Here is a 24,695-nt window from a genome sequence, read left to right on the forward strand (position 1 = left end):
TTGTTTGAAAGATTAAGATCTTACTGTAGAATCGGTGAAAATAGACTTGGATTTTTTATATATACACAAGCAGCATGTTACCAAAATCAAAAGAATAATAAAATCTTGAGAATTTACCTTATTTGCCTCACAAAATGATTAAAAAAAAAAAAAGCTTGTGACAATTTCGGCCACGTATCTTTGTTTTTATCAGACATAATCGCTGATGGTCGAAATTGTCACAAGGTTATTAATATAAGTGTTTTGCAGTTCCAAAACCAGAATGAGTAATATAAAGAAGTTATTCCCGCACTGGACTGGGTACTGCAATTAAGGTACGATTGGTTGGTAGTTGGAAATTCAGTGCACTTTTTCAGCACCAAAGTTATATGACATGAACCTACAGTTTAAGATGGAATACGAACCTCCATAATGCATTCAATGTTCTCCCAGTGGGAATCGAATCCAGGACTTGATTCGCCAACGGCACAATTAAAATAAATTCTCAAAATGTATGATTCTTTAAATTTTAATAAAAATACATCGATTCTTCTCTTTAAACATATGAACAGTATAAAAGAAAGCAAATATTGTTACTTTTGTGGTGCGTCTTAGTGTTATTTTCTTACACTATTTCGCAGACCTCTCTGCGTATTCATGTAGTCCTACTGTGCATAGTACTTTTTGAACCACTTCTTAATTCTTAGAAGGGAAAAACGCATATAAATATACTAAATTTTGACATTAACTGCTGAATTTATTCTTTTTCCTGAACGTAAGAGAAAAATCATCATATATGGAGAAGTAGTTCAAGAAGTAATCGGGATATTAGGACATTGTTGAAAAGTAAACAATGAGGTTTGCAAAATAATGCAGAAAAATAAGAGCCTAAGACGCACTACATAGATAACAGTAATTGCTCTCTTTTATATAAATTTGTTATGTAAACAATATGTTATGTTCGTTTATTTTCAGACTTCGGTTCCATTCGGCCTTGTTATAAGTCCTTTTGCCAAACTTGCGAAAGGTGAACTTCCGCCTCCAATAGTAAATCTAGGAGAGATTGGGCCAGTAAGGTGCATACGTTGTAAAGCATACATGTGTCCGTTCATGCAGTTCATTGATGGAGGAAGAAGATTTCAGTGTGTGTTCTGTAAAGCTACTACAGAAGGTAAAGATCATAAGGGAAATAAATGTTAAGTCGTCTTTAAAAACTGAAGAGTACCTTAATGCGTTTTGGGTAACTTAATTTGCGTACTGGGATTATTATTTAGATAGAATTTGTGCATGCAAAAGATGTTGACTTACCACAAAGGTATCATATCTTTTATATCCTACTATCTTCTAATATATAAAATTGAAAGTTACTTCATTACTCTTGAACCACCCGACCGATCTCGATCAAATTTTCAACATGTAATTTAAATACAAATTCAGCCCCGTAACGTGGGGATAGGGATATATATATCGAAAATGGCCTATATTAGTGTCAAATCCATAGTTTTCGGAGCCTCTGAGACGAACAGTGACACTTCGTATGCCGTTTAAAACTAAATTCAGGCCCCATTGCCCTTTATGTTCCAAATGAGACGTATTCTCCGCGTGCGAGGAACGGGCAATCTGCTGGTCATGGGACATCAAAGTAAATAACATGAAAATAAATATTACAGATGATGGATTGATCTAATCGAGCAACTTATTGGAGCTTAACGTTACTTTTTCCAGCTAGGCTATGTCAGACATTGATATACAGTTTGTTAGAAAATTTTGATGACAACCTTCCGGGAACTGTGCACAAGTTTCACGTAAAGGGCAAGAATCCTAACCATTTAGTCACGTAGAGCTTGAGGCACTTCATATTAGCATTCAAATGTAAATTCAGTTGAGTACTATGGCTCAGTGGCTGAATGCTCATCTCTTTTTCAGTCTTGGGCCATGCGAGTGTATGGCAGACAACATCGTGTCCATGAGTTTCCTCAGGAATATTATCTTATTTCCAACACAGCTTTCTTTCTATTACAATTCACTTGGGTGTGTTAATCTTCCCATATCATTTATTACATGGTCCTTTATCCAATAGGACATAATTGTACTACGGTAAACTAAAGATTACATTTAATTATTTATTTATTTCATTTAATTGAATTTCAAAATGATTTCTCGTGTTTTATTTTCGTTTGAAATTAAATTCTTCTCATCATAAGTGCTTATTTTGTGTATCCATGTACAAAAATGCTCTCAAAATTGACATTACTAGCGAGATAGTGAATATTAAAGTGTAATATTCCAGTTTTTATTTAACCTTATTATGTATGTACAATATTATATTACTTAGTGTTTTCCCGTTATCTTACGTGTCAGTATAGGTACCACTTTCTCATAGAAAGTCTCAGGATGTGTTTTTAAGTGGCTGATGTCAAGGGAAAGTTCCTCTTCTAACTCAGGCATGATCATACTATAAAATAAAAATAAATAGTAAAAAGTAAAACTTTTACATGAATTTCATTTGATATGAAAATTTATTCATGTAATAAATTGAGAAAATAATCGATTGTATATCACATCAGTTCCTCTATAGGCGCGAATTCAATTGTATACAAAGAATTAAGAAGTATATTACTGGACCGAGATTGAATCCGAGTCTCCGGCTTAGTGTGCTAATGTGTACACTACGCTACGCAGTCCTCTTCCTGAAGAGCTATACTTGCTATCACTCTTGAAGTTGGTGCTCAACCATTTAGTCCATATGGATTGTACCACTACTGCTGTGCTTGGAAACTCAGTGTCTAAAATTGAGCTCCTCCGTGGCTAAGCGGTTAGCATACGCGCCTTTGGCGCGGGAGACCCGGGTTCGATTCCCGGCGGGAGCTCATGTGGTTCGGATTCCACGTTAATCAGTAGGTCCACGTCTCATATAGCCTCGCTGCTGAACGGGACGATAAACTCAAAATCAACTCAACTCAACTCAGTGTCTAAATCACAAAATACCTCTAACGGTTGAATACATATTATATGTGATAAATCGAGGAAAGAGCCGATTTTATTCATATTTGAGAATTCAACTTTATGGTATTTTGAGTCCTAACATTTTAACTCTTTCAAACCTGATCATCAGTCATTATAAAATATTTCTACATTTGAGGGAGTTAAAACGGATGTAAATTATAGAAGTCAAGTTACCCTAATTGACAGCAACCACTATCTAGGATCCATTTAGGATTATAGGCATTCTTAACTGAAATATTTCGTTGTAAGAATGAAATACAGTACGATAAACCACATGCTTATTGAAATGGGCATAGACTCTCAGAGTGTTTACGGATACTTGGAATATTTGACATACTGGAACTTACTGAAAATTTGTATGGATACTGCAAATACAGAAAATGTGTTGATAATTATTGTGTAATACTGGAGAAAAGTAAAAATTGCCTTAATGATCCTTCAAAGTGACAGTCTTATCATCTGGGTGTAAAAGGTGATAGGGCTAACTGGCCAACCTCTAAAAAAAAAAAACTAGCTAGTTCCAAGAAAATTTGTAGTATTTGTAATATAAGACGTGCTTATAATATAACATGTCTTACGAAAACTTGCGTTAAGATAGGTTTGGTTTCCCAGCAGGTTGTATATAATGCTGTTTCTGCCTATAGAGGCAGTTTGTTTGTAAATATTTCCAGAAATGCGATTCAGGTTGTGAGAAACTGATCATTAGGAAGAACTGGTCTTCTGCTTAATAGTGTTTTCTGTACCAAATGTAATACAAATATAAAAATAAGTCTAAATATGTATATGTAATTCGATGAACCAGGTGAGGAAAGTGTTGGGTGTGAGTGGATTACAACAGACATTCTGGAAGAAATAACGTCCAGAAAACACCTGTTCTATTTCTTTCGATTTTAACCACTAGTTTCTGTACAGTCTTTCTATTAGAATATTGAAAAAGACTACTTTTTTCAACACATTTTACAGGCTGTTAAATATATCACATCATACAGTCGTATATGTCCACTCACTGTTTGTTTTCAGTTCACCATAGGATACTGGAATTTTTTCTGGCAGGGCACTAAAAATACAGGAAATATCCAAGTTAACTTTAGTAGACACTCTAAAACTGAAGAGGTTAAGATATTTTCAACGAAAAGTTCCTGATAAAAATAATATTGGTGGATGTTCGAAATTAAATCGTATTTTTCATGTTTGTATGAAGCTAAAATTACATTGTGTTGTAAGCGCCATATTAATAGAAAATGACAACAGTCAGGGAAAATTTCAGAACGCATACCTGTTCTAATGATAGTCTTACACTCTAGTGTTCTCTCTCCTGTTATTTGTAAATCCGAAAGAGTATAATCTGTTGTTTTTTGCATTCCAGTTCCTCCAGAATATTTCCAGCATCTGGATCATACGGGACAAAGAGTAGATAGAAATGAAAGACCTGAACTTGTTTTGGGGACGTATGAGTATGTAGCAATTAAGGATTATTGTAGGGTAAGTGGGCTATATATACTTCATTTTCCTCAAATGTACTGTTAACCTTCAGTAGTCAAATATTTGGAATGTAAACCATTAATGGATGCATATGTTATTCCAGGTAAAGAAGCTGTTATAGTTTAAAGGAGTTTCTATGTGAACAACAATTTTGAAATTAGATTTTACACTATCATTTAAAAAGAAAAAAAAAATGTTATTAAAGGAATTGTTTACCAGTCATGAACCGTGTTTCTAGTAAAACTTATTTTTTAAATAACGACCTATAATATTATCTCTAAATAGTTTCTCTTTTATAATTGGTTTAGGAACACTTTTCATTGTTTCGTTCGTTGTTTATAATCTGATCTACCAAAATTTTCTGTGGTATTACCTGATAAGTGTTTGTATGTATTCGTCTTGTTCGTGTTTTTTCTGCTGTAATTTGTGTATTTATTTATCTATTTATTCATTCTTAACGAACACTGCAAAATATCACAATAGATGCCTCATGTTGACTGTTAAACACTGCCTGTTTGAGTAGCTCGTAAGGTTTTATACCTCATCACTCTAAATCGGCGTAACGAAGTACTTCTAGAGACAGTTGGATGCTGTCCCTGGTCCCTTTGTTAATGTATCTTCTGGCGCTACAGTTCCCTCTAAAACATAATAAAACATATAGATTCTGTGATAATAAACGCTATAAAACTCTACGGGTTCTGTCTATCCGTAAAAACCCGTTTCAATATGAGACCTTTGTAAAGAGAGGAAAAGAAGGTCAGTCCACATGTCAAATTTTATTTGTTGAAGATGTAAACTCACACAATCAAATGAAAAATAGTTATAAGCCATTAGTATGTTTCACATCTTGAAGTAGGTATTCTCTTCTGAGGCTGCGATGATTATGAAATGTCAAAAAGTAAAACTTATTGTTACTAACAGAGATAGTGGAAACTACACACTTCAAGATGTGAAACTACTGACACATAACTACTTTCCATATGATCGAGTGTGTTTACACCTTTAACAAAGATATTTTCGCAATATGTGGATTGAACTAAGATTTTTCCTCTTTTGCAAAAAGTTTATCAATATATTGAGGCATTTGTTCTGTCGATGGATAGAATCTATAACTTTGTTTTAGCGGGCAATATAACACCAGAAGATACATTGACAGAGGGACCACACAAGACTTGAAACAGTATGTTGTGATTGTAATGTCCAAGTTATATAATTTTCCGATAAAGAAATGTGTGTTTCTGTTGCTGATATCACTTTCGGTGTTACATATATCGTAAATCGAATATCTTCATTATGTATACTAAAGTCACTGTATTACAATATTGCATTAAACTTCTGTTCTACTCACGAAGGATTGCAGTCGGCCAGATGATGCACACAACTGCATTGAGCGCTATCGCCATTATTTCGGTTTTGTAGACCCACTAATGTATGCGTACTAACGATTGAGATTCACGGGAGCGGAAAAAAATTTAAGATCAAAATTATTAATGATCTTTGTAAAGTTGCATTTAAAAAATTAATTAACCATTTATTATTATTATTATTCAACGGAACATTAGAATACACATTATTAACAAAATGAAACATATACTTACTATGTTAAAATGTGTAGATTCTGTCTTGTAAAATGGTGCTCACAAAATATTAATAAAATTTTGTTGAAAACTGCATTATGCAAAGTATTCCTATACTTCAGAACTGGCTACATATAGCTTCATTGTTATACATCTTCAGTCCCTGTTTGTACTATTTTCATTTATATAACTGTAAGGAACTACTGTTTTTTAAGTGTTCTTTGCAAACAAGTAAACAAATATCTTTTAATTTTTATGTCGAGTATTGTATTGCTGATATATATTTTCGTTCTTGTTCAAAAAATCTGGCCACCTACCTTGCTTGAAAAGCCCATATACTGGGAACCGTACATAGAAAATTCTAATACTTCTACTCTAAATGGAGCTCTTAATTGACCGAAGAAAATCTAAATTCGTTTTATTTAATTCCAACTGTAGGTAGGAGTATAGTGCTGTTCAAAGAGATAAGTGGCAAGATTTTTTGAACAAAACTGTACATAGTGCAAAACAAAGGAATTTAGTGTGACCTTTTGAAAATTAAAAAAAAAAAAAATGCATTTTTCTTAAGTGACACATGTAAAAGCTCAAAATAACTTGGTAGACTTTTCCATCATTGTTATGCAATAGAAATAAAGAAAATAACCAAAAAAATATGTACCTTATTATCTTATATGTACTTTTATTTATGTTTCTTACAGAATAACACATTTCCAAAACCTCCTGCGTTAATTTTTGTAATAGACGTATCCTATAACAATATTAAGTCAGGAATGGTAAATTTGTTATGTCGAGAAATGAGGGAAATAATAAAATTGCTTCCGAAAGATGAAGGACAGCCAAGATCAAATATGAAAGTCGGCTTTATTACTTACAATAATACAGTTCACTTTTATAATGTCAAGGTGAGTAGTACTTATAAAATTTAACTACTGTTGTTCATATTTCTTGTTTAGTGAAAAATATGGATAGTTTTCGAGAGTAATTGTGAAAACATAGACGATATCCAATAGCACTTTTATATAAATAAATAAATAAAAAGTTCGTGTACATACGTGGTCTAATGCAGGACGTAATGTACGTATTACACACTACAGAAAGTTAACTTGTGGGAGACTTGGATTAGATTCCCGGTGGGAGCTCGTATGGTTCGTTACTCTGTAAGTTCATGTCCCATATAGCCTCGGTCCTAAAAAGGACTCTAATCTCTAATTCAACCAACCAGCAGAAAGTTAACTTCTAAATTTTTATTAGGAAAAGTGCCTGTTCATTGGGGCTATCGTTAATTCAGTAATTTATTTTCGGTTTACCACAGCACTTTTCAGTTATGTAATATTTGATCATTAAATAATAGCTAGATAGAGATGTTATGGTTTTTGCATAGAAAGTTTTTTGAATGAATATATTGCTGTATTCACCTCCTGAGCTTCACTGTCAATCATATATTTTAGTTCAGTTTCAAGAAACTGTTTTTGTAGCAAAAATTGTAAAATTGTGTAGAGAAAAATAAAATAGTACAAAAAAAGTGTCATAATTAGCAGGTACAGAGGGAAATTGTTAATAAACCTTTACGTCCTAATGAGATATGTAAAATGGTGTGTAACTGTGGCAGTTTCAGTAGCTGTTTCATTCTTCCGAATATATTTTTTCGTACTGAAATGGTTCCATGAAACTGAAAGAAAATTCATGATGGAAAGTGAAGTTTCGGACGCAGAACTGGTAAGGTCTTTGTGCATTAGATTCAGATATGTAATCAAAGAACGTATTACATATCGTAGACACTACGTCAATCTCGAATGTGTGGGAGATTTTCATGTTCAGTGAACTCTCAGTTCGCAAAAAAATCGATCTACGAACAACTTCTGTGAACAGTTTTGCCCCGTTTTACAAACAATCTTTCATGGTACAAACGTACAACGCATACACGCTCCCTGTACCCATAATTCCACGTGCCCAAATGTTGCTTTCAAGCGTTTATTTGCTACGGATATTATCTTCTAAAAATATTGTATTCAAAAATAATCTTTCTTCTTTTTCTATTATTATTATTATTATTATTATTATTATTATTATTATTATTATTACTAAGCCTCATACTATTTTGTTTAATTTTGTGTTACTTATTTGTTTTTAAAAAAATAAGTTTATTTTCGTTCTGTATTCTTCATCACTGTTGCAGAATCAGAAAAGAAAATCAATAGGAGTTAAAAAAAAAAACTTGAGGAAGGCTGTGAAGAATATGGGTGGAAAATAAGTGTTAGAAAGACAAAAGCCATGCTGATTGGTACGAAGCGGTCTGTATCAAATATAAAAGTGGGAGGGCAGAAAATAGAACAAGTGAATAGTTTTCGATATCTGGGAAGTATTCTTAGTAATGACAAGAAGTGCGAACGTCGCGAAAGAAGCCTTTAGGAGGAAGAAAAGTTTTGTTTTGTGGGACCTTGAATAAAGAGTTGAGAAAAAGACTTATGAAATGTTTCGAGTGGAGTGTTTTACTGTATGGGGCGGAAACATGGACATATGTAAATGTGATGAAAAACGACTTCGACATGTGGGTGTGGAGAAGAATGGAAAGAATTAGTTGGGTCGAGCGGAAGACGAATGAGAGGATGTTAGAAATGGTGAAGGAGAAAAGAACAATTTTAGGTATTATTGAGAAGAGGAAGAGAAACTGGTTGAGACATTGCTTGAGAAGAAATTGTATCATGAGGGACATACTAGAGGGTATGGTAGCAGGAAAGAAAAGAAGAGGGCGAAGGAGCTACAATTAATAGACGATATAAAAACAGATCTTACGTGAAGACGAAGAGGTTAGCGGAAGACCGTGGAGCATGGAGGATTCTCAGCGGCAAGTGACCTGCCAATAAGGGCAGAATACCGATGATGAGGATGATGATGATTCATCACAGAAAATGTATTATAGGGAGCTAGCTTGTTTACCAGCGGGGGCTGAGGTAAAGGGGGGAAAAATTTCAACATTTTTTCTGTCTGACTCTTGCAATACTCCCTTACCCTCCTTCTATATGTCAGCGTTGCCAGGGTTAAAAAATTGTCACATGAATGTCATTCTGAAGAGTTAGTGTGAGTTGGTTATTTATTGTGTGCTGTTGTGGTTGCGGTTTTGTTGCTTATTATTCATGTGACAATGGCTTCACAGCGTAAGAGAGGGCAAACTATACACAGTGAAGCTAGAGAAGTAATAAGGAAGGCCATAGTGCAGTGCGATGAAGAAGCGAAGGAGAAAAAACTGAAGCATTTATTATCACAGCCTAATTTGTGTGTGTCCACGTATACGGGGATCTTCGATAGGGATTGCATAATTGCATAAACTCTTTGAATTAAGCGAGTATTAGCTGAATTTTTTGACAACGCACTGGCAACCCTGCCCAGGACCGTCGAGTGACCGTTTCTTGGTGACGGGGTGGGGAACCTGTCAATCAACTCTGAATTCCTCAGCCTCGTATTAAAGCCAGCTCCCTATAATAGAAATTACTACGTCTCCGTAGTGGAACTGATTAATTGTATCTATAATTCAATTAGAAACATAATTCTCAGTTCATAAACAGCATTACAGAACGAATTAATTTCGTAATCCAAGGTTGCACTGTAACTGCAGTTTCTGAATTAGGATTTCTGTCGTATATGCCCTTGCAAAGACAATGTGAAGTCAACTGTTTCCTGTAAGTACTTCTAAACAAATCGTAAATGGAAAACACTTGCGTCTCTAATGTTGGTGAAGTTGTGCGATATGACGCACAATCCAAATAATAGGTATTCTAAGCAACACATTTTTTTCTCTTCCTGTCACTTCTACTTTTTGCATCGTTCACAATTGCCTTTCGTGACTTCGAGACAATAGCTTTTAAAATCAGTTATTCATAAGCACAGATTTCAAGCGGCATTTTCGCTCTGTCTGGTTGAACATGCGTACATACATACAACAGGAGAGAGAAATAAATTATTAAAAGTGATTTAAATCTAATTTTTTTTTTTTAATGTATGATTTAAACAAAATTTATTTTGCTTAAAACAAAATTATATATTTCTAATCGTTCTGGGACATTAATCAAATTTAAATCTGAAACTAGCATCTCAGTGCGTATGATGGTAGGAGGAATCTTAGTGCAAATTTAAACAAATTATATCGTTTTTTAGGTTAGTTATTGGGCCAGCAGGTTTGATAGTGTACTGATTTAATAATTTCCTATTGTACAGAAGACTTAAGGAGAAAACTTGAATCCATTTAACATCCAGTACTTACAATTTTTAGTTCCGAATTGTACATATCGTGATAATACATATCATAGCCTTTTTACCGTTATTGGAACGTGGGCTGACTTGTTTGAAATGAATTTTTGAAGGGTTATCAACATTTATGGTAAAATTGGTGTCTCAGGGGCTTTGAAGTTAGGAAAGTGGAATTGGTATAATTTCCTCATTAAATTAAGCATGTATCCTTGCGTTTCCAAAACTTCCGCTTTTAAGATGGAAATGTCTATATTTTTTCCTCATATATAAATCTGCGTTGTCTGTCTTATCATCACAAATAAACGGCTGAACTGTTTGAAATGAATTTTTGAACATAGCACTCGGATCGCAGATTTAAATATGAGAAGTGAACTGTCATATGTATCCTTAAGGGAATGGAAGAAAGAGTATAAAATATAGAGTATCCGACGAGAGTATCTCAAGAGCCTCCCATGTTCCAAAGATGAAAATTCGCATATAACCTCCTTATTATAAGTGGCCACGTGCTCCAATGTTTTAGAATATTCCGGTTATAAGGGGGAGGAGGAAATTTCTGTTATTCTCAATGTATAAAAATAATATTCAGTGTTGTGCATTTCATTATCATGGGAAAAACGGAATAAACTCTAGCATAGTTAGCAATTCACTCGCACTGGGTTTTTAACTTCTGAATTCTACCAAAATGAATATTCTAAGGGGAAAGGGTTTAAAATTTATAAAAATATGTATCAAGAGCTCTTCAAGTTAGGCAGATAGAACTCGATATATAAAATCTTTATTGAAAATAAGTTGAGACGTGCCCCAGGATTTTAGCAAATTCTGTCTATAAATGGACGTTTCTGTAATATTTTAATTTCTTACTTTTTATTCATAAAATAACAAAAGTGAATACACGATTGAACCGTTTAAAACGAACTTTTAAACATAATTTGGGTTGATCCCGATATTTATCATTAGCTCTGCACTTGGATGGAAATTCTTGTTCTAGGAAGGGATTTTCTTTTTTTCGCATACAGTAACTGCCGTACTATTTGAAAGGAGTTTTTAAAGATAGATAATACTTGAATCGAATTGGGTTTCTATCTCTAGTTTCATTTCGATTCAAATACGCGTCCTAAGGGGATAGAAATATATCTTTCATATATTTCTCTTAAACCTATTCGTATCGTGCTATAAAAAAAAAAAAGAAAAAAGGCATTTCACCTAGTTGTTATGTTGTAAATAGAAAGAAAATGAAAAAAGGTATTTAAAAATAAAAAGCTAATCTTGATTAAAAATATCGTACTATTGTACATATTATATTATTTTGGTATTATTTTCGCCATACTGAGTGCAGATATCAAATATTTATATTCATACACAGCTCATGCTGATATGCAAGTTTACCTTAAATAAATTTGAATTTAATAATAAAAAAAAGGGATATTCATTGAGAAAATTCTGATGAAAGGAGAAAAAATGTATTCAATTTACTTAAAAAAAAAAAAAAAAAATTTTAAAAGAGGCTGTGCAACACAATGCAAAATTTTTGCTGTTTGGAAATTATGGTATATTCTACACATTCGTTTCGAGTGTTTCTTACATTCTACATTTGTGCATATTTTACTTTCGTTTATTACTAATGAAGATGCTTCAAAAGATTCTATGATTATTTATTCTATTCTATGATACATTCTATGATTATGATAATGATCTTTCGTCGAATTATTGTGAAGTAAATTCTGTAAATTACTGTGAATTTCTACTTTTATATGTTGGAAAAATAATAATTCTTTGCTACTGACTTACGTAGGAGAAACACCGTGGATGAAACTTAACATAAATATCAGGATACCCCCGATTTCGGTTTCATTCTAAGTTCACTTAATAAAAGAAATCTGAAACCGTCGTAGTTTACCAGTTAAAAAATATATATTTAAATTGTACTCCGTTTTAAAAATATCGAGTACAGGTAATTTTAAAAATAAAAAAAAAATACTTATTCATTATAACTTTGGAAATATTCACAGTATTAACGAAACAAAACTGACCAAAGCACCAAAAATATATATTAATATTTGTGTTACAGTTTCGGCAATGTAACATCGCCTTCATCAGACAGAAATTATCGATGAATGCTATGTTAAATTGCCGAAACTATTACACAAGTGTTATTAATATATATATTTGGTGCTTTGGTCAGTTTTGTTTCGTTAATACTGTATATATATATATATATATATATATATATATATATATATATATATATATATATATATATATATATATATATGTGTGTGTGTGTGTGTGTGTGTGTATCAAAAAAAAAATTAAAAAACTGATTTTTTTTCAACGTTGGTTTAACGTCCTGTGGTTAAACTCTTTAGGCTAAAGAGATAGATGATAATGAAAGTAAACGATTGTGAAATTTAATTTTTTGTAGTCTCCCACCGGGAATCTATAGGAGTTCATTAATATGAATTTTTTATGTAGCGTAGAAATCGGAAATTGATCTAAATGTAGTTAACATTTTTTAAAAAATTATTTTATTTATTTATTTATTTTTTATAAGTAGGTTATTATGAACAAGTGCTCAGTAAAGTTTTATGATCACTTGCTTGTGTTCTCGTAATTTGAAAATTTAAAAGGTAAGTACTTTTCTTCGTCGAAGAGATGTGTATTACATACGAAGCTTATTTTTATCAGCATAGTCATTCTTTTTGACTGCTAAAATATTGAAACATAAGATTCCTGTTGTAAGTTCCAATGTTTATCCAATAAAGGCAGAATAACCATGAAGTTTATGTGTAGATTAACATTCGGCTAGCTGGGGACTTCACTCCCAGACCCTCGCACTTCTCATATCTCTAATCTTAAGGGATTTCGAGATATGGTCATCTTATTATAACAATTGCAACTCATTCTTTTTTCTTCCTTTCTGCGGGGAACACCAGAAAACGCTTGAAATACGTCTTTAATTAATATGTATCTACTCTTAATGAATTTCGAGGTATAGCCAGTCAGTTATAACAGTTATACCTCATCCTTTTTTTTCTTTTCTTCTATGGCCAATATAAAAAAAAATGTGAAACACACGTCTAATTATTTTAAATGAGAAGTCCAAATACCGAATTTTATGTTTCTAACCTTAAAGAGATTCCCAGATATGGACATCTTATTCTAAATTGTAATTCCCCCCCACCTTTTTTTTTTTTCTTACCCCATTTTCTTCCTTTCAAAATCGAGTATCAAAAAAGGTAAAAGACGTGTCTAATGATAAATCCATATCATTGTTCAAGGATTGTGAGATATGGATATTTTGAGATATCGCCTCCCCTCTTCTCCCCTCTTCCTTATCGAATTTGCAAAAGTTTTCCTTAGTGGGACCTTACATTACAAATCATATGCACTGCCCAAATTTCAAGTTCCTGTCTTAAGCGGTTTAATTTGAACGTTGATCAGTTAGTCAGTCCGGACTACTACTATTATGTGGAGAGATTTGAAAGCTGGTGCTGAAGCAAACTCGTACCTGAGATCACAAGTGCGAAAGGCGAATGTTGTGATTTGGGACATAACAAGAACTTGTTTGTTTATTGAAGTTAGGCCCCTTTCCATCACCGACGATATATGAAACATGGTCCTAGAGTGAAGGTGCAATTCGAACACTATAATGCATTCGATTTTAATGCTCTCCCATCGGGAAATTGAACGTGGGACTACATGGACCCAAGGTGCGCGCATTAGCCACTAGACCAGCGGGGAGGGCTATGCCAAGAACTATGTATCTACTTTGAATTGCATTTTTTCATGTCATCAAACTACCTAGGTAATTGCAATGATCGTCTTTTACGCATGTATCTGATGTGTCCATGTATCATGCAATCAACCCTATACTTTTGCATCATTATGCGAAAAATCTGTACACGTCCTGTCTGGCTAAATGGTTAGCTATATGACATTTGATGCGTATCATCTGCATTTAATTTCTAGTGGCAATACTGATTCGGAACCCACGTCATGCGTTGGGCCCTTGGTTCGATCCCCGGTCAAGTAAGTTTGTAATGGACAACATCGTGTCTCTGGATTTCTTGTGAGTCCCGTTTCCTCCCACCAATTCTTCCATCATTCATTTGCCTTTATCCGTTTCCCTTAGCCTAAAAGGCATAATCATTAGACTTTGAACTGAAAGATTTTATTTCATCTTAGGAACCCACGTTAGATGCTAAATATATGAAATTATATTGATTTAAGACGTTTTAAAGATAATTATAACGACATAAAAATTTTAATTCATATATTATTCTCTCAAAGTTATTTGTAAAAGGTGTTGAATATCAGTAAACAATTTTTGTTCTTTCTTTTAGGGATGTTTGGCACAGCCACAAATGATGGTTGTTGGTGATGTTCAGGATATGTTCATGCCTCTCCTTGATGGATTTTTATGCGACCCAAGTGAGTCAGAAGCTGTTATTGATAGTTTAATGGAACAGATACCCACAATGTTTGCCGATACTCGAGAAACGGAAACAGTTTTGGCCCCCGCAATTCAGGCTGGTTTGGAAGCTCTGAAGGTAATATATTCCTGTTTTTGTGAATTAAATAAAATGTAAAGCATCTAATTCAAAACTTGCTATGATCAAGTCTTGAGTCAAAAGAAAATGTGAATGTGTCTTTCTTCCTTTCTTCACTTAATTAGTATTTTTAAGTGTATTTTCTTCTTTCATTCTAAATAATCATGTGAAAGCTATTGAGATACGTGAAAGAATACTTTTATGGAAATATCAATAGTGATAGTACAGGGTACAGCAGGGGAATCTCACATTTTTTCATGACAGATATAACGACTCACCAATGGTAGTCGTCAACCTGGTTCAATCGTTGATATATAAATCTCGAGTGGTAACAATTGTTTGCATGCAAAAATATCTTTAATAATTATATATACTATTATTCTCACCTTTTCTATCAGAATTATAAAGTCGATGAACGGTATCAAATGGTTTATTAGTTGATACACTTTTATGTATTTTCATTCAAACTGTCATGCACACAGACCTGATGATTAGGTATCCATAAACAATTACATAGCAACTAATTACATAACACTCTCAATATCTCTTACAGATATTAAAAACATTCTTCTTTTGTTAATATTAAATTAACATTCTATTAAGTATAGTGCACATGTATGAGCACTTTCTGCCCAAGGTACAGGTAATTAATAATCTATCCAAAGTATTTCGTTATATAAAATGTCGCCCGACAATTGGACTGAATATAAAAGTCATAAGCGAGCTTGGCTTTTATCTTCAATAACCACTGGTCCGTTTACAATAATGGTCTTACATTACATATGTTCATCACATTTTGATCGCCCCTCGTATGTATCTTCATTACATATCATAGATATAGATACATTTATAACAAATCTTTCATTTCATTAATACTTATTTTTTATTACATTAATTATATTTATTTAATTATTAAAATGTCGTTGCCTATTTATTTAATCTTTGAAGGGTGCGAAATCAAAATCGTAAGAAGCAATTGCAGTTAAAACATGAGTTACCATTATCCAGGGCGCATTATATAATAATTACATTAGGTGATATTTTAAAATAAACATTGGATCCATAAGGCATCAAAATATAGAAGAATCTCATTCAAGACAGTCGTTGAATAATTAACTTAATAGACTGAATCTTATACTTAACATAATCTTTGGCAGTTAAGTTTTCAACACAAGTCAATCTAATAGAAATAATCTTTGTTTTTAATCAATTATGAATCGAATTATAATTCCTCATATTGCCTGTATAGCGAAGTTATAAGAATTGTTTTCATTATCGATATTAACACATAAACTTAAAAATAAAAGTTCACAAGAATCTATAACTGATATGGGTTTAACCTAATTTCATTAACGGTAATCAGCTTACATTCATACTTGCATATGATTCTAATAAAGTACACTGTACTGCACAATCATGATTAGGTTCCCCAATATGCTGTACATGTATTTCATCGTGATTCTGATTTTGATACGAAGTGCCATCTCTTGGCCTCCAATTACGTCTATCCATGTAGCTTGTTGTATTCCTGTAATTTCGCCCTATATTCCGATTGTTTTTATGTCTACTTCTGTTGGGTGATCTGACATCAGGATTACCACGATTAATTAGGTTAGGCTGATTCCCTACATAACTTTGCCTATTTTGCTCGTTTTGATTGCTAGAATTTACTCGGCTTAGGTTGTGTTCCGTATCATTCACACTTCTGATATTTAGATTCCGAACAGGTACAAAATGATCTGAATTATTCTTATTTTTACCTACTCCTGCTTGTTGACTCATAGCATGGTATTGAGTTTCATAGCATTGGACAAGCATTAATAAATGGTTGAAACTCATACACTGTGTAGAAAACAAGATCTGTTGTAACTTAAATGGGAGCAAATTTCGAATCGATGCTATTATTCTAGATTCCGATTGCAAGGGATTAACGACTTTTAATTCGTTGTATGTATTTACAACAAATTCAACAACAGATTTGTGCAAACGAGGATTGAAATGTTGATTTCTAATGGTGGCATCTCGATTTGCAAGCAAAAAGTCATTTTCATAATTCGCAATTAGCGCTGCTTTGAATTCCTCATAAGTATTGATGTGATCACGTACGGCTTTAAACCATAAAGAACATGGTGGGAGTAATACATGAGGGATTAATTTCATATATTGTGATCTATCTATACACATTATATTGCATTCGTCCTGAAATTTTTCCAGGAAAGAAGTAGCGTTCTCATTACATTTACCACTGAATTTACTCATAGCCCGTATTTCACTCATCTTAACACTTAACTTTACCTTCCTTTTATCATTCCGTGTACTTATTGGATGACAATTCCTATCCATGACGTGATGTGTCGTTGCACCATCCCTTTTCCGCCCATCTGTACTCTTCGGATGAATTTTTTCCAAAATAATATCCTCATCAGACACAGGTGAAGGCGAAGTCATCTCTGGTGAGTGGGGAAAATCCAAGCGATCACTACCCATATTATTGTGGTATGTGTTGTCCTTAACCTGTAGCGTTCTAATTTCTTCCTGTAGAGTAGCTATCAATTGCGTATTTGCACGTATGTTGTTAGAATTATTGATGACCTGAATCTTTTGCTGTTGAACAGAAGATTCTATTACTTCTAAATCCTTTTTTACACCACTGATTTCTTGGATTTGGTGGTTGTGCTTATCCTGACAATCCTCGGATATTCTTTTTAATTTTTCCTCGAACTGCGAGGTGATGTCATTCATCGCCTGGACAATTGACTGTTTCGTTTCATCTGACTTCTGTTCTATCTTCTGCTTTAACTCCTCGTATTGCTGGTTAGATTCTTCGGACTTCTGTTCTATCTTCTGTTCTATCGTCTGCTTCAATTCGACCAAATTTTGTTTCATGGCTTCAAAATCGTCCTTTCGACATTGTTCTTGCCGCTGTAAGGTTAGCAAGATTCGTTCTTCGAATGTCATTCCTGGTGCTACACTATGTTCACCGTTATCACCATCATTGGATTCATTTTCTATTGCCTCACCGTTCATTTTTCTTATAATTATTTTACCACTTCTCAGTCTTGTGAAATTTGTATTCATTAACTTTATTACAAAAGTAAATTCACCCTTACTTTGCTTCGGGATATGAATTTACAGCAACTCCCGGGTGAGGTAAACCAAAATTTTTAACTAATCCCGGGTTCCGGCACCAAAATTTTTATAACGACTCACCAATGGTAGTCGTCAACCTGGTTCGATCGTTGATATATAAATCTCGAGTGGTAACAATTGTTTGCATGCAAAAATATCTTTAATAATTATATATACTATTATTCTCACCTTTTCTATCAGAATTATAAAGTCGATGAACGGTATCAAATGGTTTATTAGTTGATACACTTTTATGTATTTTCATTCAAACTGTCATGCACACAGACCTGATGATTAGGTATCCATAAACAATTACATAGCAACTAATTACATAACACTCTCAATATCTCTTACAGATATTAAAAACATTCTTCTTTTGTTAATATTAAATTAACATTCTATTAAGTATAGTGCACATGTATGAGCACTTTCTGCCCAAGGTACAGGTAATTAATAATCTATCCAAAGTATTTCGTTATACAGATATTGGCTACACTAAGTGAAAATTGTGCAACGTAATGATAGTCAGACGGTCCTGTATCCAAAGTATTCCAACAACATGAAATAGTGGTCGAAACAGCATCGTGTTTTTGTAATAGACGTACTTTTCAAAAACGGTGAATCTGGTCCTTACACAGCATACTTTTCAGCGATATTTTCAGATTCACCGCAATCGTTGCGTTTCCACACAGAATACCATATTACTAGGGGGTCAGTAATTAATTTCGTGCGACGGGATCCGTCCTCAGAAGATCGCTAATATGTGGATAGCGTACGGTTTGGACTCTCGAGAATATTGAATGAGCTCGGCAGTCAGCTGTGCAGTTGTAGTTGACAGAGAACTCGCGTCGTGGAATATTCAAAAATCGTTAAATTTACACATACATCACATACATCCTTACAAATTTGATGTTGATGTGCAAATTTTAAGTGCTGCTGACAAGGTGCGCAGCAGAAACCTTTGTATACATTTAATAATAGTTGTGCCAGTTATCTTTTTGTGATAGACGAAGCATTTTTTTCTGCATAATTACAGCAGTACACAAAGCTACAGGCCTGGACAGAAGAAAATCCTTGCCAATTGCATGAAAACTGCACCACATAGTCCAAAGGTTATTCTGTGGTGGTGTTTGTTTCGTGTTACTGGTCTTGTCTTTTTCAAGACGATTTGGGTAATCCCTGACTGAATTCTGAGCGATACACTAATATGTTAATTACGTTTCTCGAACTTAAGTTGCGTCGACGTGGTTACGATTTTCAGACACGTCTATTCAATCCATGACCCTTCGGGACATATTTCTTAGTAAGGTGATCACATATCGAGGAGACATTGCATAGTCTTCAAGATGCCCCGGTTTGAACGCACGTGAATTTCTTTTCCGCTGAGGTTAACTGAAAAGTGGTTTCCAAGACCCGTCCGAGAGACATCCTCACGTTCATGGGAGCCATCAAAAACACAGTAACTGGGATTACTCAGGCAATTCTATGTAGGGTTATGCATCAACTTTCGAGACTGTCTTCAGAAATGTGTTCGCAGCAACTGCGACCACCTCGCAGACATGATTTAAAAAAGGAACACTTGTATTCAGTGACACACTTGGGTACAAATGCCTACACTTCTGCTTTCTTAAACTTCGTACAGCTGTAGCACAACATACATTATTTTCACTCCCTTGCAACAAGTTTTTTTTAAGTGAAATATCGTTAGATTTATTTACCGCACCCTGTATTTTATGAGTTATAAAAGAGCTGATCATTTTTTCTTCTTTCTTTTGCTTTGTCTTTAGGCCTCAGAATGTGCTGGTAAGCTTCTTGTGTTTCATTCGTCCTTACCCGTTGCAGAAGCACCAGGAAAATTGAAAAATAGAGATGATCGCAAAGTTCTTGGTACAGAGAAGGAAAAATCAGTTTTAGGTAACTATAATCAGTTTTCTAATTTTTATTCTTGCTTCAGCATTTGCTTAAGAATTGTCAATGGCTTATCTTAAAAATTTTGTTCTGAGAGAGCTCATGCAAATAACTCTTTGCCAGAGTGTTTATTAAATGAATCACCGTTGAATCTTGAATTGAATCGAGTCTGGCTAAATAAAATTATCCGGAACGAATAATCACCGTACTAAAGGTTCACGAAGAAGAAAGAAAGGTAGGACGAAATAGAGTAAGAAACAACAGATATTGTTTCGAGACATACCATTAACGTTTTTCCCTCACTATAATGTGTGTTATGAATATTGCGAAATTAGTAACAGGACTGTCTTAAGTTTCCATCGAAATCAGTTATGCTGATTTTCGCTAAATTTTTATCTTATCAGTTAGGTTATTCGCATAACACCTAATGGTTCATGATTTCGGTATTGATAGAGGTGGGTGTGGAGTTAAGCCATATGGATTTTCTCTTTTTCGTGCATAGGTGGAAAGGTAAAAAGTAATGTACAGTACATCATCGATTTAATCGGTAATTGGGGCCAGCGGTGTCTGAATTCTGAAGTCCGTTAAATCGCGAGTTATGTTATGAATAATTGAATATTACACTTTAAACTTCGCTGTATAATGTAAAAGTAAAATATTAAATCTATATACCATATTAGTAACAAAAGAAATGCATCCTGCTTCACATTTTGAAACTATGATAAGCTTCGAAACTGTGTGAATTCAATATTGAAACAGGAAGTAGTAGATCTAGAACTTCCAGCTGCAATAGAGGAAATTTGTGAAAGATGGAACCTCATCGGAAGCTGAATCTATATCACAGAAGTTTCTCATTATCTCTTACAATTATTACTAGGTAGGAATTAGTATTGAAACCGGAAGTTGGACCAGCTCTTTCTATTTTCGGTTTCAGTGAAAGAATAAAGCTGAGCTCAAGATCTCTTATTCGAATTCGTAATCAGCCGAAACTTTGTATATCCTCCTATTGCCATTTTTCACTCAGTAGGAATCAATGTTAGAACCTCTAGTACCAGCAGATTTTGAACCACTTTCGGTTGTAAAGAAAAATAAAAGCTGGAGATTAAACATATTCTTACGGTACTAAATCATATAAATAAACTGCTTATCGTTATTTCTTACCGTTTTTTGAGTATGGGGATTAGTGTTGAAACCGAAAACCGTATAGTTCCACCATTTCCGGTTTAAGTAGAGCGATATGTTCGAACTGAAATTTATTTTTTGGACATTGAAGTCATAAATAAAATTATTTCTCCCTCTCTTCCGCTTTGGCACTATGAAAATTAATATTGAAACCGGAAGTATAGTACGTTTGTCACTTCCGATTTTAGTCGAGAGATGCAAGTAGAATTATATTGTAATGACTTTGGTCCTTAAGATGTCGAATCGATTCAAGAAACCCCTCTCTCTTTCGCTCTATGTATTGCTGTTTTTGTTCTATGCCAATCAACGTTGAAACTGGGATTGGTTCTCTCTCTTACCGTTTTCGGTCTGTGACGATTAATGTTGAAACTAGGAACTATTTTAAGGCTGAATCAATTCCCAAAGATCTTCTCACTATTACCCTTTTTTGGTCCATGGCGATTAACGTTGAAACCTGAAGTATTTAGTTTCTCTCTCTTACCGGTTTTTGCTATATGGAAATAAATTTAGAAACCGGAAGTAGTTGTTAGTTTCTAACACTTCCGATTTTAATAGAGAGTAGATGAAGGTGATATCTTCTCTTGAGACTGCTTCTCGATACCTGTTACCGTGTTTGCACTGATACCTGTCAACAAACATAATCGTTCTATAAGACTTCTGATACTTACGAGTAGCATAGTTTGAAATCTAACTCCTTACAGTTGTTACTAGAAAGATGAACTAAATCCTCAAGCTTCAGTTGCGTTCTCGTTGAATGTTGTTTTTGAATAAGCAAGAAGTTAAACTCCCTGAAATGTTCATATAAGCCTACATTTCATGTCAAACTCTGCCCGTGAAATACGAAGTCCATTGATTGAAGTTTATGGATTTACTGTAATAGAAAGATGCAATAAATAATGATGATCGGAAAATATTATGGAACTCAGTAGAGAATACCTGTTTCTCAATTCCGACTATTTACGATGTAATAAATATGTTATAGTATTAGAATATCTGAAAATAGTCAAATGTTAAACTTCCATATTTTCCTTGCAGCTCCACAAACCAATTTCTACAACAATCTCGGACAAGATTGTGTTGCTGCAGGATGTAGTGTCGACTTGTTTGTATTCAATAATTCTTACATCGATATAGCAACGATAGGCCAAGTATGCAGATTAACAGGAGGAGAGGTTTATAAATACACATATTTTCAGGTAAGGCATAAGCACCATAAGCACAGTTTAAAATCCAAAATAAACTATGAAATGCAAAATTATCTTCTCACTTAGCGACTCGTGTTTCTTCATTCCACAACGACGTTTCTAGTCGGGTTTGTCTTCGGGCTTTTCAAGAATAAGGAAGAAAAAGAAATTCAGATCAAAATTAAAAAGTAGACTTGTATGAATCCATCCCACATGCAGATAATTCCACTGAAATAAATTCCTACATAATTCGTATGACATCAGTTCAAGTTCCTGCAGTATACTCCGGGTCGTTCGAGGGAGGGGTATTAAGCTTTGCGTTGTCTTGTTCTAGAAGCATTAGCTTTTTGTTCAATACAAAGTATTTTTGGTGTACATCCGCCACAGCCGAGGGATTTTTAAGTAGAAGAGAAATAAAAATATATATTCGTAGCAGAATTTTTGATAACACTAAAAACTTTCCATCATTGAAGGCTATAGTACTGTCATTTAACCAGGTATAGTAATGGTTGTCTTACCATTACCTTTGATGTCAGTTTAATGAGAATTTGTAGTGTGTGTATGTAGAGAACAATTGTGCGTTGTTTGTGGGGAAAGTATTATTCCTCCTATGAAAACTATTCTGTATTTCATTGTTCCGAAATTCACTGAAACATGTGAAAAGTTTTTACTCAAAGCAACTACGTAGATGTTTCCTGCGTACTTTTATTTAATATTTAGTAATCTTATATACAAAAATGTTATAATATATTACTACAACTTAGCTTCTTTTACTTATTAAAATGTGTATTAAAATATCATTCCAGGCTGATCTTGATGGTCAGAGGTTAATCACAGATATTAAGCGAGACGTTAGTAGACCAATTGCATTCGATGCCGTAATGAGAGTAAGAACTTCAACTGGTGTTCGTGCCACAGATTTTTATGGAAATTTCTTCATGTCAAATACCACAGATATGGAGCTTGCTAGCATAGACTGCGATAAGGTAAGTTGGTGTCTTACAATACGTTATTGCCATATTCAAAATCTCCGTACGATAGGTATATGTATGTCATTTTTCTATAGATGTGAATTTGAGGATATGTAGAAAAGTAAAGTTGCAATTGATTGGGAATCTAACTTCGTTTTATTTTACCGTCTCTGCCCTAGAGGGATAAATAACAATAAGAAATATAAATGAACCATCATAAAGTAATTGGTGAAATGATAACATAGAGACAATAAAAACAATCCATTCTTCTCATGTAAGAATGACCTTCCTATTAGCTACTGTGTAATGCATTCTATTAAACCGTGGAAAGAATTCTGGCTGAAACATTCACTGAAAGCAAATTCTTACTTACAGTTTCGGAGCATTCCTTGCTCCATCCTTGATACATCGAAATAAAATTTGCTGCTACGTTAATCACATAATTTCATTCCCCGTTTTATAGACCAATTGAAAAGAGATAAATTTAGAAAGTGTTAGTAAATATTTCTTGTGTTTTCCGTATATTTTTTTGACCAAAAACCTTTTGATATGTACTACATCTGTAAGTTAAAAAATAAGGCACTCACATATGACGTTTTTGGCCATACACATATCTGGAAAAGAAGAATAATTTACTAATACTTTCTAAGTGGATTCCATCTCAATCACGTCCAGGATGAATAAGGAGGGAAATTCATATATCATGCATTTGTGTAGCAGCACATTTTCTTTTTATGCACCGAGAATGGCGCGAAGAATACTCCGAAGTTGTATGCAGGGTGCAGGGATTGTCATTTTCACCAGATGCTTCAAGTGGAAGAATTCATTTTACAGTTCCAATTAAGTTGTTACAATTACCTCATAACTTGTGTCTTCTTTTTTTTCTTGTTGTCATAAATACATTTTTTTTTTTTCCGTAGGCTGTTGCCGTGGAAATCAAACACGATGACAAGCTGACTGAAGAAGATGGAGTATATGTTCAAGTTGCTCTTCTGTATACATCGTGTGGTGGACAGAGGCGGTTACGTATTTTGAATTTGTCTCTAAAGACTTGTATGCAAATGGCAGATTTATATAGAAGTTGTGATCTGGACACAATAATTAATTTCTTCTCTAAACAAGGTACGATCTTTTTTCTTTTTTTTCCCACTACATTAGTGTAAATGGATCAAGCTGTAGAGTAAATAATTTAGTTCATTAGTATAATATCATCTTTAGTTTTAGCCTTTCTTTTAACTAGAGAAATCAAAACATTTGGAAGAATGGTGTATACTATTGTTATTTTTTTAATAATACCAATAACAAAATGTTTCACGAAGTAGAAAAAAATTAAAGTATCCATTACTACAAAGGATAGATACTTACCAACGAATTCTCCCGTGGGGAAACTAGGAAACTCGTCATACGTTTTGGAACAGCAAGCTGGTTCCGTCTTCAGTGGTAAAGTATCAAGGATAATAATGGTTGAGAGAAAGAAAGGTG

At 33.8% G+C, this 24,695-nt stretch overlaps 1 protein-coding gene across 1 annotated transcript in view; it reads left to right on the top strand.

Moving 5' to 3' along the window:
• The window catches only part of Sec24CD (COPII coat complex component secretory 24CD), a 63,203-nt gene that overhangs the window by 20,908 nt on the left and 17,600 nt on the right, over positions 1 to 24,695 (top strand). Inside the window, exons 8-15 of the mRNA XM_081769662.1 lie at positions 955 to 1,150; positions 4,352 to 4,467; positions 6,743 to 6,946; positions 14,633 to 14,839; positions 19,756 to 19,882; positions 22,094 to 22,254; positions 23,049 to 23,228; positions 24,134 to 24,335. Of these exons, the coding sequence (XP_081625788.1) occupies positions 955 to 1,150; positions 4,352 to 4,467; positions 6,743 to 6,946; positions 14,633 to 14,839; positions 19,756 to 19,882; positions 22,094 to 22,254; positions 23,049 to 23,228; positions 24,134 to 24,335 (1,393 nt within the window). The remainder of the gene's footprint in view (positions 1 to 954; positions 1,151 to 4,351; positions 4,468 to 6,742; positions 6,947 to 14,632; positions 14,840 to 19,755; positions 19,883 to 22,093; positions 22,255 to 23,048; positions 23,229 to 24,133; positions 24,336 to 24,695) is intronic.

The sequence above is a fragment of the Thermobia domestica genome, chromosome 1, assembly GCF_964235325.1.
Source record: "Thermobia domestica chromosome 1, izTheDome1.hap1.1, whole genome shotgun sequence".
Classification (NCBI taxonomy): domain Eukaryota; kingdom Metazoa; phylum Arthropoda; class Insecta; order Zygentoma; family Lepismatidae; genus Thermobia; species Thermobia domestica.